At 47.2% G+C, this 14,998-nt stretch overlaps 1 protein-coding gene across 1 annotated transcript in view; it reads right to left on the minus strand.

The window, feature by feature from the left end:
- Positions 1-303: 303 nt before the first annotated feature.
- Positions 304-14,998, minus strand: part of LOC148019781 (wings apart-like protein 2) — a 62,551-nt gene continuing 47,856 nt past the window's right edge. The window contains exons 11-14 of the mRNA XM_087699944.1: positions 14,854-14,998; positions 14,055-14,155; positions 13,642-13,723; positions 304-891 (exon numbers count right to left, since the gene is read on the minus strand). Coding sequence (XP_087556070.1) covers positions 805-891; positions 13,642-13,723; positions 14,055-14,155; positions 14,854-14,998 — 415 coding nt within the window. The 3' untranslated portion in view covers positions 304-804. The remainder of the gene's footprint in view (positions 892-13,641; positions 13,724-14,054; positions 14,156-14,853) is intronic.

Raw genomic sequence — 14,998 nt, forward strand, 5'->3', positions numbered from 1 at the left:
TAAAAAACAAGAAAAGAAGCTTTTCTTTTTGTTTTTCCCCTCAGTCAGGTAAGAATCACCTAGATGGGGCCAAAAGGTTTAAACTGATGCACAGAAACTGCTTTTTTGAAGGGAGGTTCGGTCTAACAAGAATTTGCCTCTCTCTTGTTCTTTCAGTACATCACAGATAGGACCTACAGTAACTCATCCTTCAGAAGCCTGTGGCCTGTATTATGCTGGCCCCACAAACTCAGTGATATAGTTTATAAGGAAAGACTCCCATGTCCACTACGCAAAGAATCCAATAATAAGTATGCTGCTAAGAAATGTTTCTGGAAAAAAAAGTTGTCAAAGTTAATCGTTAAAATAAACATGAAATTTTCTCTTAATGAATCGAACATGTTACAACTCAGTATATGAGTGAATTATGAGGATGCTTTGCTTTTTGTATACAAGATATAGTACAGCTGTACCAACTTGTGAATGGCACGTGATCATCAAGCAGTCTTTGAGTCATCGATGATACATGAACCAGGTTTATGACTGTGAAAGAATTTTCACATAGCAACAAGAACCTGTGATATCTGTAATTCCAGACAGTTGGAATAATAAGAACGAGTGTAAAGTGACTGAGTAAGCACTCATGTCCTGAAAAATCTCCAAGAAACAAATGCACTCATGTCCTGAAAACTCTTCAAGCAACAAATCAAAAAGCTTCTGATTTGCTGTCTCACACTCAGAGCTTGGTGATCATGTCACTGGGAATATTTCTGTATGGTGATCATATCACTGGGAGCACTCTTGAATATGTGTTCTGACATCGATCTACAAGGTACTTCTACAAGAATTTATCACATCTAAAACTGAAGCATGTGTTTCCTCTGACAGCATGTTTAGAGAGACATGGAAGGCCTACAACATGAAAACTTTTTGTTAGACCGTTGAAAAGAACACTTTGTAAGCAATTTAAAAACACAGTAATTTTGTTCCATTAAAAGAACACCTTATGGCCTCTCTGCCAAAACACACACTTCTCCACAATCCTAGGGCAATCTGCATGGCTTGTTTTTAGCTGGTCAATATCCTATTAGAGCAGATGATACTCTATACCTCATTCTCTGTCACTTACTCCTTATGACAAAACATTCATCCATTCCCAAGTTGGTAGTCTTCAAGTGGCATTATTCTAAGCCTCAATTGCTTTTATCACCTAATGAATTGATTAAAACTTCCATCCTTTCTGCAAACATTAACATTAAGCATCCTCAAAAGACAAGACAAATATAGTAAATAATACCTGCAAGAGAACCATCACATTATGTTTCATAGATATAGCCTGTAACCAGCCTTCCTCCTCAGATAGGGTGGTAAATAACCTGATTAAACACTATTTATAGCAATAAAAAACAAATTCACAAAACTAAAATGCACACTTTACCATGTAATCTTGGACATTGGACACCCTGTTGGCCCCAAAACTGGCGCCCCTTTCTGTATTTATTTAACTTAATTGAAGAAGAAGTTGATGTACAATGGGATTCCCCAATCCCTTTCGGTATTCCAACTCCCCTTGCTGTCCAAAATGACCAGCAAGTCTTCAATCTGATTTACCCTTAATTCCGGCAATCAATTGGCCTTCACTCACTTTGATGGATATGAAAAATGCCCCAAATTCAATGATTTGTTGGTCCCTCCCCTTGAATAGGCTAAAAATAGCTTCAGCCCTGTTAAATCCAAGTCTTGGAGCTTTCAATTTCTAGCACGCTTCTCAAGACTGCTGCAAATCCCTAATTTCTACTGCAGATTAGGGTTTACAGTAGAGATCTGAAATTTCTCAGTCTCTGGTGATCTCAATGCTGTAATCTTCTGAGCAAGGCTGTAGAAAGGCTGGGAGATGAGAGAATGCTGAGGAGAGAGAAAATGCAGACTTTCTTCGCAAAGAATTAAAGAAAATCAATCATTTACTGCTGCTGCCTTGTCTCAACAGCTTGTAGATGCAAAGAACTGAAGAAAATCAGTCATTTACTACTGTTGCCTTGTCTCCACAGCCTGTAGATGCTATCACATGCTGTTGACTGGTCTTCTCCTACCCCTGGCTGCCTCAAAAGGTCCTCCAACGGCTACAAATCAAACCAAGAGCATCTCCTCCCTCTCTCTTGTAAGATGAATACACTAAAAATGCCTCTCTCCATTCTCTAAAGACGTTTTTCAGTCTTGCATGGGCATTTTTGACGAGTGGCAACCTTCCCAAATGGTTTTTCCAGCATTTTTTATAATTAAATATTAATTTTCAATCTTTAAATACTGATAATTATTTCGATGCCCTAAAAAATAATCTGACTGACCAATAATTGAATTCGCTAGGCAACTACCATTCCCAAGTGTCTCTGCACCATCTTTGACCATCAAATTGACGTTAGGTACCATTAAACACCACCTCCCTAGTGTCACCAACTGACAGTTATAGCCAAATGAATGATCTAGGCCAACAACTGGTACCAAATACCACCAAGTACCTATGGGATATAACTTATAGCAACTTTTTCCTTTGGCATCCCATGATTTCCTCAAGTCTCGAGCTTGTAAATTTACTCTAACCCCAATTACACCTCACATGAGCAACACTTACTTAACCATGTGATTAAAAATTAATCCACATGTTAAGTGAGATTTCAAAAATACATGTCCTCATGACACAGCCTATCATGCACAACCATAAAGCCCTCTCCCCCCACCCCCTTACAACAGGGATCACACTATCTCAACAAGCCATGATCTATCTCTGTTTTCGAGTAGCTATCCAATGTGCCCAAATGGTTCTCTTACAATAGTGAACTACGACCGCAAAGCTCCCAACCAACGTGTTGTTGCCCTCGCTTCCGTTCCCCGTGAACTGTGCCGCCTCCTCACTATCGCGCTGCCCCCTCCCCTTGCTCGTCGTCAACGCTACGCCACCACATCACGCCTCCACCTCGCCATCGCATCACGCTGCCCGGTGACCCCCGCCATCACGTTGTACTTGCAAACCCCCCCCCCCCCCCCCCGGCCCTGCGCCCCTGCCACCATGCTATGCCTGTGTCCCCCCATCCTTTGGATCCCCCCTGCCTTGTGGATCCCCCGCCCGCCTTGCGCTCCCCCCCCCCCCCCCGAGGGCCTTATATACCTTTGACCTCTCCCGCGTTCTCTCCCGTCTCTTCCACCCTGCGGCCACCTGCCTACACGCCTCCCACGCCGTCATCTATGGCGCCCGATGCCTCTACCGGCATTTTTTTAAAAAAACAGAATCCAACCCACCCTCCCCCCCGGCCATCACCCCCTCCCCTTGGTTGCTCCCTCCATTTGCAGCAACTCCCCCCTCCTCCAGCAGTATTACAGTGTGTTTGGTAGGTTCTCAGTATGGAAGCGCAATGGAAACCTCTGGTCAGACGCCGGTGCATTCAGCGAGTGCCCCCTAGTCAAACACCTTGCACGTTGTCCTCTCTAAGAAACAGCTCTTGGTTGTCCGTGCCACTGAGCTGGAGCTTAAAGAAACAGCGATTTTCGGCCAGGTAGTAGAACACTCTCCAGCCAGGGCCCAGCTTCGGGACAAGCTCCACTCCACTCTATGCATTGGCACAGCGCAGATCGTGAAGGCTGTCCTCATGGGCTGTGGGATCTTCATGGTTCGCCTCACCTCCACGAATGTAACTCTGGAGTTAGTGGAGAGCTCGCCCTATGCCTCCACGAAGGGGATCATTTACATAGTCCCCTGGTACAGCAGCTTCACAATGGAGTCATTTGAGCTCCACAACAGTTTTCTCCGACATCAAGTCACTTTACTTTTTCCCAGACTCGCGGTAGAGTACTGCCAGTAGTGAAGGACTTTGGTCGGCTCTTCGACACAGTTCTCCTTGCCTCCTTCGCGGATGCTGTGACAGAGGCTGGAGGTCACTCTTTTAGGCAGCAAGTCATTGTGACCGGGCAACCAGGGCAATGCTTGCACTGCCACGACTTTGGACATCATGCAGTTGACTGTACGTGCTTCGAAGCCAAAGCGGCTCCGTCAATAGGCCCACCGGTGGATGCTGACGGCTTCACGCGGGTCCAAAGATGACAAAGAGGAAGACCGCAGGGGGCCACAGCCAACTCCGCAGACACAGCCTCGTCAGCAAAAAGCAGGAGGGCGAGCAACAACCCCTCGGCAGAGCACTCTACAGCCCGCCCCACTCGGCAGGTCCACAACCCCCCACGTCCACCACCCACGCCATAGACTACCGCACCGAAGAGCCCACACCTCCCCCACCTTCCATGCCCACCCCACTTACCCGAGCCCACGCTCCCCCCTCCCCTTCCAAGGCCACCAATCTCCCCCCCCTCCCCCACCTGCCATGCACCTCCGACCATCCCATCATCCCTCGATCTTCTTCCCCCCCACCACCTCCCCTGTCGAGAAACCCCCCCTTTCCCCTCCCCCCCGGATCTGCCCCCGGTTCTGATGATCCCCCCCCAAAACCACCCCCCTCCTCCCACAGGAGGTGATGAGCCCCACACGCCTACATCCTCCTTACACCAACAGTTCTCCCCCTCCCATATAGCCACCAGCTCATCTGCCCCTGCCGCGCATTACACTTTCCCGAGACAATCACAACTGTTGCCACAGAAGTTCTTCCGCAGTGGCCCATGGTCCTACCTAAGAGTTGCGGAGTGCGGAGAGTTCCCACTACCTCTAAAGGTGGGGATCTTCGTGGTTCACAAGTCAAGGAGGGGCAAGGTCCATCTACTAGCACCGCCAGATGGACCAAACTACGCCTTCGTCTTTTAGTCCTCCCGCTCAGGGGTTTGGACGACGACACAAATAGAGGAGTTAAAGAGTCAGGTGGAGGACCACATCTCCCAATGGATGGGAGATGAAGGACTAGCACTATTCGCGTAGCAATGGCTTGGCTGCATGATGAACATTAACTGGTGGGCTGGTGCTGAGGTCCCGCACTTAAAGAATCATTTTTCGAGCCCCTCCACAGTGGAAACCTCCGCAGGATGTGATCGAGTGGCCCCTGGCACAAGCGGCCTGTTTTTACTAGTGCATAGAGTCACGACTCTCAGCATGGCTGATTGACGCATTGATAGTACCACCTGGAGCATCTATCACCCCTATGGTCCGCCGAGGGCCACCATGGGGGATTGGAGTTCTCCATCCAAACGTGCGGCAAAGCGCACTTGCATGCATCATAGTTTCTCCTCCTCATCAGCAGCTTCAACACCGAATAGATGCCTATTCGGTCAATCACTAGTTTCCCCATGAGCTTACACCTTGCATCATGGAATGCAAACAATCTCCACTATAGTGGGACACGTGGTTCTAGAAAGTTGATTGTTCGGGAGGAGCTGCAGCCTGCCCTTGCCGGACGAATCGACATCCTACTTCTACAGGAGCACAAGCTCACGCCCACCTAGGCCCAGCGGGAAGGAAAGGTACTCCCGGGCAACTCCCACACTTACTGGAAACACGCCATAGGTACCCACGGCAGGAGTGAAGGCATATGCATCTCTATCGGCCCAAGTCTCACTACCTGTGTACAAGACCACGGGACGATAGTGGCAGGGAGGGTTTTATGGATCAGACTGGACATTGGGGGCTCGTGCTTGGGAGTCCTCAATGTCTATGCCCCTACGAAGGTTAGGGCATGCAACAGGTTCTGGGTGGAGATCGCGGAGGGACTCCCAAAGGTGGACTCCTGGATTGTTGGAGACTTCAACAACCTAGAGGCGTTGGAAAACCAATAGGGCAGAGACAGAAACTACCAAGGCATGGCCGGGGAGAAGTAGGAGGCATGGGAGGTATTTCTACTCGCAGTAGGTGCATGAGATGCCTGGAGAGACCTTGCCTTCCACAGGAGGGAGAGATCGCTAGAGTTCTCCTGGGGATACAGGCGGCTAGGTGGAGTCTTGCTGGAGCGGTTGGACAGATTTTATGTGGGAGAATGGGGAGGCTCTCATGGAGGGCAGATAGGGTAGTTGACGGGCACCACGTTGTCCGATCACAGCCCGGTTCTCCTGACACTAGAACTCCCAGCATCTGCCCTAGACACACGATCCTATCGAATCCCTGACTCGATCTATAGGAGGGAGGAGGTGACGAGACATATAGACAGCTTTGGACTAGGGAATGGGGCAAGAGGGATCGGATTGCAGAGGAGGTTGCAGAGGTCCTAGTTGAATTGAGCAGAATCTGCCAAGAGGCAACCATACAAGCCAGGCAGCAAGAGGAGAGAGCACTCCAGCGGGACCTTGCAACCACGCAGAGATTACTACAGGAGGCACCCGGGATCCCACCCTCCACGCATAGGAGGTGCGAGCGCAAGCAGCCATTGCGGGCCTAGAGGACAAGCGCTCAGAGTTCTTCCACACCTCAGCAGCTTTCTGGGCGGGAAGGGGGATACGATGTGCAAGGAGTTCTTCCAAGTGCACCAGCCTCGCACCTCAAGAGAGCGGATACGCAGCCTCCAAGATCAGTATAGGAGGACTCACTCTAGCTCAGACGAGGTGATGGAGATTACCACTGACTACTACGGTCACCTTTTCCAACAGGAGAGAGCCTCAGCTAGAGGACAGCGATGTAGGCAACACGTCTGGGATCACATCTCGTCCCTCATCACAGAGGAGATGGGACGCTCCCTCCTAGACCCCTTCACAGAGAAGGAACTAGAAGAGGCTTTCCATAAACAGGACGAGCAAAAATGCCCGGAGAGGATGGCCTCTCCAAGGCCTTCTTTACTACCTACTGGGAAGTGGTAAAGGACCCTCTCCTAATGGCCTTCCAAGAGATTTTCACTTCAGGACAGATGCTAGGGAGCCTTTCGACAAGCCTCATTAGTCTTCTCCCCAAAGGGGGAGATTGATTGGAGCTTTCCCAGTGGAGACCGATCACCTTATTGTCAGTGGTCTATAAGGCATTGGCACAGATGATTGGTACTACGCCCCGTACTACCAAACATCATCCATGACACACAGACAAGCTTTGTCCAGGATAGAAGCATCCTGGACAATGTATTTACATTCTTTTAGGTGACAAAGTGGGCTCAGCACAGTGGGCAGAGACTAGCCGTACTTCTCTTGGATTTCGAGAAAGCTTATGATAGGGTAGACTGGGATTTCCTAGGGGGCACCATGGCGAGGTTGGGTTTCCCACAGGCTTGGATTCACAGGGTCTCTGCACTTTATAGATCGGCCATCAGCAGGGTTCTCATAGGTGGTAGGGGTGGGGAGGAGTTTCAGCTGGAGAGATCGATCCGACAGGGCTACCCCCTAGCCCCGTACCTGTTCCTACTCTTTGCAGAGGCGATGTCTCACTTCCTCAGGTCCCGTGTGAGCGGTTTACGCGGCTCCGACTTCCAATGAGAGAGGAGACGGAATTGCTAGACTCGGAGTATGCAGATGATACAATGCTCTACATAGAGGACGATGAGTTGATGTTGGAGAGTAAGGCTGGCCCTTGAGGTGTTCTGTTTAGCAACGAGAGCAAAAATCAACTAGCGAAAGTCGATTGGTTTTCTCACAAACCCGGACTCTAACACAAAGTAGGGCGTCCACCTTGGATTTAGATGGGTGAGCAGAGGACAGACCGTCTGGTACCTAGGATTCGAGGTGGAACTCAACATCACTCCTGCCCAGCAATTTCTTCTAGTCCTCGATTCTATTCGGAGGAAGCTGACCTTCTCGAGCACGGCTCGTCTCTCACTAGCCGGCTAAGCCCTAGTGGTTAAAAAGGTCCTCCTAGTGACGGCCTGGTACATCGCCTCGTGTTGATGTTTCTCCTCGTCTTGCGTAGTGCAGCTTTGCCACCTTGTGCAAAACTTCCTTTGGTCCGAGTTCGACGGCTCCAGGGATTCCCAGGCCAAGGTGGCGTGGGCGACCATCATACGGCATCGGTCAGAAGGAGGGCTCGTGATCATAGACCCAAAGTTTCAGAGTATGGCCCTCTTGGGCAAGCTAGTTGTACGCAACCTCACACCGGGAGGGCAGACTTGGAAGATCCTACTGTAGGAGGGTCTTCAAGATTGTAGACCGAGGCTTGGTGGTGAGTGGAGGCCGTCCCTGAGATGGATCTTCACGTCAACCCAAATCACCCCCCCCCCCCCCCCAGGTCACCTTTCCTACGGAGCTTACTCCACGTGTGGCATGGGCCTTTGTAAGGCCCTAATCCAGAGCCCCCCAGGTTGCCAGGAGGAGATAGACCATCAACCGGTGATCTAAAACTCCCAGGTCAAAGATCGGGAAGGGGCATAGATTGGCGAGCCCCCCCACATCCAATGGGCTGGTTGGGAGGCCGGCCTCCAACTCGTACCATCAGGACATGGCGGGAGGTGTACAGGATGGCGGACGAGGAGGTGCTGCAGCGAGTATCAGGCTGCCAGAGAGGAGTGGATTGAGGCGAAGGGAGATAGACGCAGCAATACCTCTAGAGTGGCTTGCTCCCCCAAGACGAGTGCTGATAGAGCCCGTGGAGGTATGGGCAACTAGGTTCTCACCAGCAGGCATCCCCCTACAGGTGGCAGGTAGAGTGGGCGGCGCCCCGCAAGGGACTTTCTTCACTATTCAAGAGAGGGGGCGTCTGGCCCTTAACAGAGGGCAGCAAGATGAGGGATTAGTTGCCCTTTCGTGGAGGAGGATTCGGGTGGTGGGCCTTCAGGGGAAGACATGGCGACTGGACCCTTATGTTTTCTGAAAGGGGCTCAAGAAGTGGCACCTTTGGATCTGGGAGAGCAGACCACTTGATGAGCTGGAGTAGGATCCAGGAGAGTGGCTATGGCCAGCCAAGGTAGTCGCCAAGAAGCCACCGAGGTTCCTGGAATACACTGCCAGGATTGGCAAACACGTACTGATGCGGGAGGACATGGATTGGGTGCCGTCACGTAGCAGGCACTAGGTGGAGCACAGCATCACGGAACCATTTCGATGGACCTTTTGGCACCACCTATGGGATAGCTGGAGGCCGAGGAGGGTATCGTACTTCTTATGGCTAGTGACACATGGAGGCCTGGCGGTGAGAAGTTGGCTTGCCCAGATGCAGAAGGAGGGAGGTTGTAAGCACTGCACACAACAACCTCTAGAAACCCCCAAGCACTGCCTTTGGTCATGTGAGGAGGCGCAGCTCGTATGGAGAGGAGCATGCCACATCCTTCGTCGTATAGCACCCAGCCTTGGATATATCTCATGGGAATCTTTCTATTGGCAGGTAGTCAACCAGGGCCGGCACCTTCTCTATGAGGCCGGGATTCAAGACACGATATTCATCATCAAGGCATGGCCTTGCGTAGTGGTCGGCTTGGAGGCATTACCTATCCGTCAAGTACTGGAGCCCACAGCAGACCGCTCCGAGGTATGAGAGATCATAGGGAGTCTTACTGGATGGTATATCTGGGAGGCGCGGTGTCAGGAGACTTTTGGCAAAGAGACTTTCAGCACAAGCGACCTTAGCAGAGCTCTGAACCTCCATCATCCACTCCCTCCGCAGTTGTTGGGATCAGGCGCAGGGCTCGTCAAGAACTCCCTAGTCATTTCATGCATACCTGGGGTGGCCAGGACCTGTTTTTTGTGATGCAGGCAGGCAACCCCAGATGGCGATACACCCCCCCTACATGGCTTCTTGCCCCCATCCCCCCCAGACCGCCTTGAGAGGCTTGTATCCATGATGTATTTGTGACTTTGCATCAGCTCCAACTAGTCTGTTGAGCATGAGCACTCCGTTGTAATCAGTTTTTTTTAGTAATATAATCAGCCACATTTTATCTGCCCAACCAAAAAAAAAAACTGTTTTCGAGAAACCACATAATGGAGGTACATACATCTTGTAGGTCACACTTGCCAAAGATTCGCCTATATATAAGCTAGGCATGCACCTCATACCATGTTCCAACTCCAACAGTTTTACAGATGCTCTCATATCAACCAAGCTTAACTAGTGCTAAGCCCCAATCCTACTTTTTGAGCAGGTCATAATAATTGAATATGAAGCATATACCACATGAGTAGACACTAAGGCTCACCACATATTACTGTAATTGCGCAATCATCTACAATAAACTAAAGTACTCCTATTATCTATGTATGACTCAAACTGTGAAAGGGCACATGCAATCAATCAGCATGATCCCTCTCTTCTGGATATTGCCTTTATGGCCCTGCATACTTTTAAAAACGTTTGTATAACTAGGTCTAAGATTTGTGTCGATAGTGAACTAGGTTGCATTCCATACGCACGTTCCGTACAGTCGTACCATATGGTTCCGTACAGGATCCATGTGTTCGAACTGTTCCAAAAAGGTGACCGTTGCCTACATGCAGAATTCAACCGTTGGTGCCGCTTTTGTCCATTTTTGGGGACTGTTTAGAGTTTGAAGTTTGAACTTCACTTTTTCTTTCACACTCCTCCCTCCTTCATGAATCATACTTCCTCTCCTCTTCTCCCTCACTCAAGGCTCAGCCCTTATAAAAGAGCAGCCCTATCTCCCCTATCTCACCACACAAATTAGTTTGCAGCTTCATCATCTTCTTCAAGCACCCCACTCCCTCTCTCCCTCTCCCTCTCCCTTTCCCTCACCTCTTCCAAGTTTCTCCTATCCCTATCTTCAAGGATCTCTACATGGAGCTCAAGGAGATTGATCATTGAGACACACACCCATCAGGGGCATCGAGCTGTTGCTTGAGTTGTGAGCACCATGACCACCACTATACCACCCATCAGGATCTACGTGAGGCGAGACTCAAGGAGTTCCTCTCCTACACATGCAGTTGTTGCAGTCTATAGAGGATGCTCTAGTTAGAGAGCCTGAGTATGATGATGGCAAGAACATCATTAGTGATGGGGACCTTGCTGAGGTGTCTGAGGCCTCTTGTAGTGAGGGCAACTCTCCACCTTCCGATGTATATGGGCTTGACAATGATAGGAATGTTGTTATTGATGACAACTTTGTGATGATTGATCTATCTTTAGGTTGCACATTTTATATGTATTTTTATATATACATATATATAATTTACAAGTATTTTTTAATGAATGTGCGAAATAACATATTTTATTTTTTAAGTTTTTGTGTATATTCTGTACCGCACTAGTTCACACACGATTCGTATCATACGTATCGTACTAAATGTACAAAACCACCCTGATAGTGAAGAACATTTACCTTCCGTCTTGGCCAAATATAGCTTTTTCTTAAAGCATTTAGGGCCTCTGCACACAATACACACCCATCAACAGGGAAATTATAGGCTTCCCACATGATCTTTATCTTCTATTTCCAGCTCCCTAATGCACAGATAATTAACCTCAAGGTGATAGTCCTTGATTTTCGGCTTTTTCCTTGGTGTACTCCCACCACCACCCTAAACTATTCCTGCTAGTTCTAGATGCTCCACATCAAGGGAATCTCCTTTTGCATTGCTTATAAGATAGGGTTACTGGGCATTGAGGCCAAGAATGCAGGAGACACACCTCAAAAAATCACTTGAGTAGAATTTAGGGAGTAGATTACGATCGCTAGTGTTATTAAATGTCTTCCTTTTGCTTATGTCCTGTTGAATCTCTTTATAGCTTTCAAATAGTCTCAAAACTACTGGATGTTTGAATTTGCTGGTATACCCTTTACTGTTGAGGAAGTGCTCATGCTCTGTCAGCCCTTCACCTTTATCTTTCCCATTCTGTTCTGTAGTTGTGACAGTACCTGCAATTTTGTTGAAAACTGCATATAGTGCATCAAATACTTGTTGTCACTCTACATTGTGAGGACTAGAGCTCTTCACACCAAATGAGAACCCAAAAATCTCCAATACCCTGTTTTGGAGTAAAAGCCGTCATCTTCACAAGTCACATCTCTCAGAGATCATGTGGTCCACACGATATTTTACTTAATTGACAACCTTAGTGACTAGTTTCTCCATCTTCGGAGAAAAACACAACAGTGAAACCGAAAAGAGAGTGTACCTAACCAACCCCCTTACCACCTCTAGCTTTGATATTTCCTCAGTCATATCAACAATTTCAATAATATGCTTGTCAACCTAATATGCCTTGCCTGACTGTGCAAGTTGATGACCCAACAAAAAATTCTTTGCAAATTTTGGTACAAAACACACCCTAAATGTGTCCTAGAATGGTAACAAACAACCAGGTATCATCCCCCACCTAGCAAATCAATATGCTAATTATCTGCGCACATGACCTTACCATGGAATGGTAAATTGGTAAAACCACTGATAGCACTCCCGTATATGCTTAGTATCATTCTCCCCACCACCCAATTGATATGAAGGGCTCCACAATAAGCTTGCCATGACAAGCCATCTCAATAACAGGTAGTCACTCGGCACTCATAATGCATATCCAACTGAGGTCTGATAAAGGGTAGTCACAATTGCCATGACAAGCCATCTTGATAAAGGGAAGTCACAATTGGCATTCATATCCAACTAAAGTCTGACAGGTATGCAGAAGATCCAAGGGCAGGTACATAAGCTAATCACAATCCGCAACAACCTTCCCTGAATCTTTCAGTTTGTCAAAAAAGGTACGAAAACTGCCAGACTCAGACGACAAGAGAAGGATTGTCAATTCGTAGATTCTAGAACTTGGTTTCTAACTGAAGAGCAAACATACGTCAATGGCAAGAGATAGCACAAGCAGTTACATGGCCAGTGTAGCTTGATTTCTCAGATCCCATTTGTTCCTAGAATAACCATCTTGAGGTTCAGGATTGTTACTTCACTATACTCCGAAGAAGATCTACTTCAAGAACCAGAAACTGAGTTCAACATCTTGGCATTAGCTTCTCAAGGTTAATCTTCACATACATCCTGAGCCTCAGATTTCCTAAAATCAAAGCACAGCCTTGATTGCCCAAATGCAGCTGTCTGCTACTGCTCCACCTCCAAAACAGTGATCATGGGGAAAATACACTTATGTGCTCCCTCAACTTCAGTGTGAACTTTTGTGTCGTAAAACATGAACTCCAACAGATTCACCTAGGAAAAAACGCACCTTTTGCTGCTGCAAGTTCTAGAAAAACAAAGCCACCTGCTACTCTAGACAGTTCTCTGCAGCCTTAAGTCAAGATGGGACAGCACAGCCTATGTTCCCAGTGTCTGCCAAAAAACACAGCATCTGTTGCTCTAGGACAGCATCTTGTTGCTTCACTTGGGGTGGATTACCCTACTGCTACTGAGCTGGAGAAATGAAGCTTGCTGTTCAGAAAAGCCTCCTGCTGTTAATGTTGCTGGAATGCTGTGCTTGCTGTATATGACCTAATGATGCAGCTCCTACTGCCTTGTATTGAGAAAACATGGCCTTCTGCTGCTAAGGTGGCACCATCACATAGATCATCACCGCGCAATCTCAACAAACAGCACGAAATGTATTTTTCCACAAAGTAATGTAGGTCCAGATTGCAATGCCTCCACAACTAGCACCAGCCTTCTTCAGATGTGTGACATGAGGGTGAAGTGGAGCTTTTGGTCTGATACCACAATAAAAACTGAAAAATGGCAAACTCTCACTCCCTCTTTCTTAAAAATGCACTGATGGATAGAATCAAACTAGAGGGCAGAACAACTCTATAATGCTGAGAGAAAAAGAAGAGCACAGCGTAAGCATAAATCTGTTTGGAACCATGCCAAAGTGAACATTACCAGAAAGCGCTCGAGTACAGGAACAAGAGTGCTCAGATTTCCGTTAGGAAGCTGCTGACAGATTGCACGACGCACATCCAAGCTGCATATATACCCACCCACCCACACCCGCCCCCCGGCAAAAAAGAAAAGAAAAGAAAAAAGAACATTTTTTAAAAAGGAAAATAGAAAGAGGAGTTGTAAGTCAAAGGACAATGTTGGCAAAAGAAGCATATGTGCACATGAAAGAAAAAAAGAAAGGAAAGAAAAACTGGGAAGAATTAATGACCAGATGGATGAATGCTTCAATCATCCATCAGAATGGATGCATTCCATAAAAAGAAAAAAGAAACTTGACAATTACACGTTGAACAATATTTCTCTATGCAATTGTTCAGACAGAGCCATCCTTAACATTGTGGACAAGCAGTTACCCCTCTTTTGCTAGGAATGCGAGTAGCAAAGCCGAGTAAGCTTCCAAAATCATGTCCTCAGCTTCCTGTTGCCCTTGCTTGTAGCTGGTCTCATCATCAATCTGAAGGAATACAAGTGAAATGTCACCCAAGATGGCAAGTAACACTAAAAATTTTGAATGATTATTTGAAGAGCAGAAAATCAAAGTCTGTAAATAATCATTCATGACTACAATATTACAATGAATCTTTTATTGATCATCTGAAGAGCAGAAAATCATAGGTCTAAATGATCTTGTAGTTGTATCTAAATGATATAAGCACACATACAGGTACCGCTAAATCTCTTTGAATCATTCTTGAAGCCAAGAAAAGCATAGCCTGTCAAATAATTGTTCACGACTACAATCTCTCTTCCATATTCCCAGTTATTGATAACAAGAAAACAAGTAGAAAGGAGAATAGATGTGCACTTTATACCCACTGCAACATCCAATGTATCAGTTCCTGTATGGACATTTAAACTACGAGCTCTTGATGAGACATAAGTTTCCCCTCACTATCAAGATGTTTCCTACACTTTCTCCTAACAAATCCTGCTGAATAGAGATGTCTCTTCGCAAACGTGGAGTAAGATTCTGAGCCTTAATGCAAATATAAGGATCAGAAGTTCATATGGGAAGGCCACTTCTTTAATTTCTTGGACAGACAACCAGTCACCAAAAAACATGTAGAACACTGCACCACCTATTACATATAACAGCAGTGCATCCATTAACTCCATTTACAACAATCACAGAGAATAGGTTAAAAGATGCACCTCAAAAACACCTGCTGACTCAACACATTCTCCAGCACCCTGTTTGCTGAGAAAAATGAAGCATAAAAGCCTTATCATGCTGTAGCTGGTCTCTCCACTGATAGGGTCTGAAGGGCTCTCAAGGTTCAAAACTGCAAGCCGCCTC

The sequence above is a fragment of the Lygodium microphyllum genome, chromosome 19 (genome assembly GCF_053477565.2).
Source record: "Lygodium microphyllum isolate KBCC chromosome 19, Lygodium_microphyllum_v1.1.10, whole genome shotgun sequence".
Classification (NCBI taxonomy): Eukaryota; Viridiplantae; Streptophyta; class Polypodiopsida; order Schizaeales; family Lygodiaceae; genus Lygodium; species Lygodium microphyllum.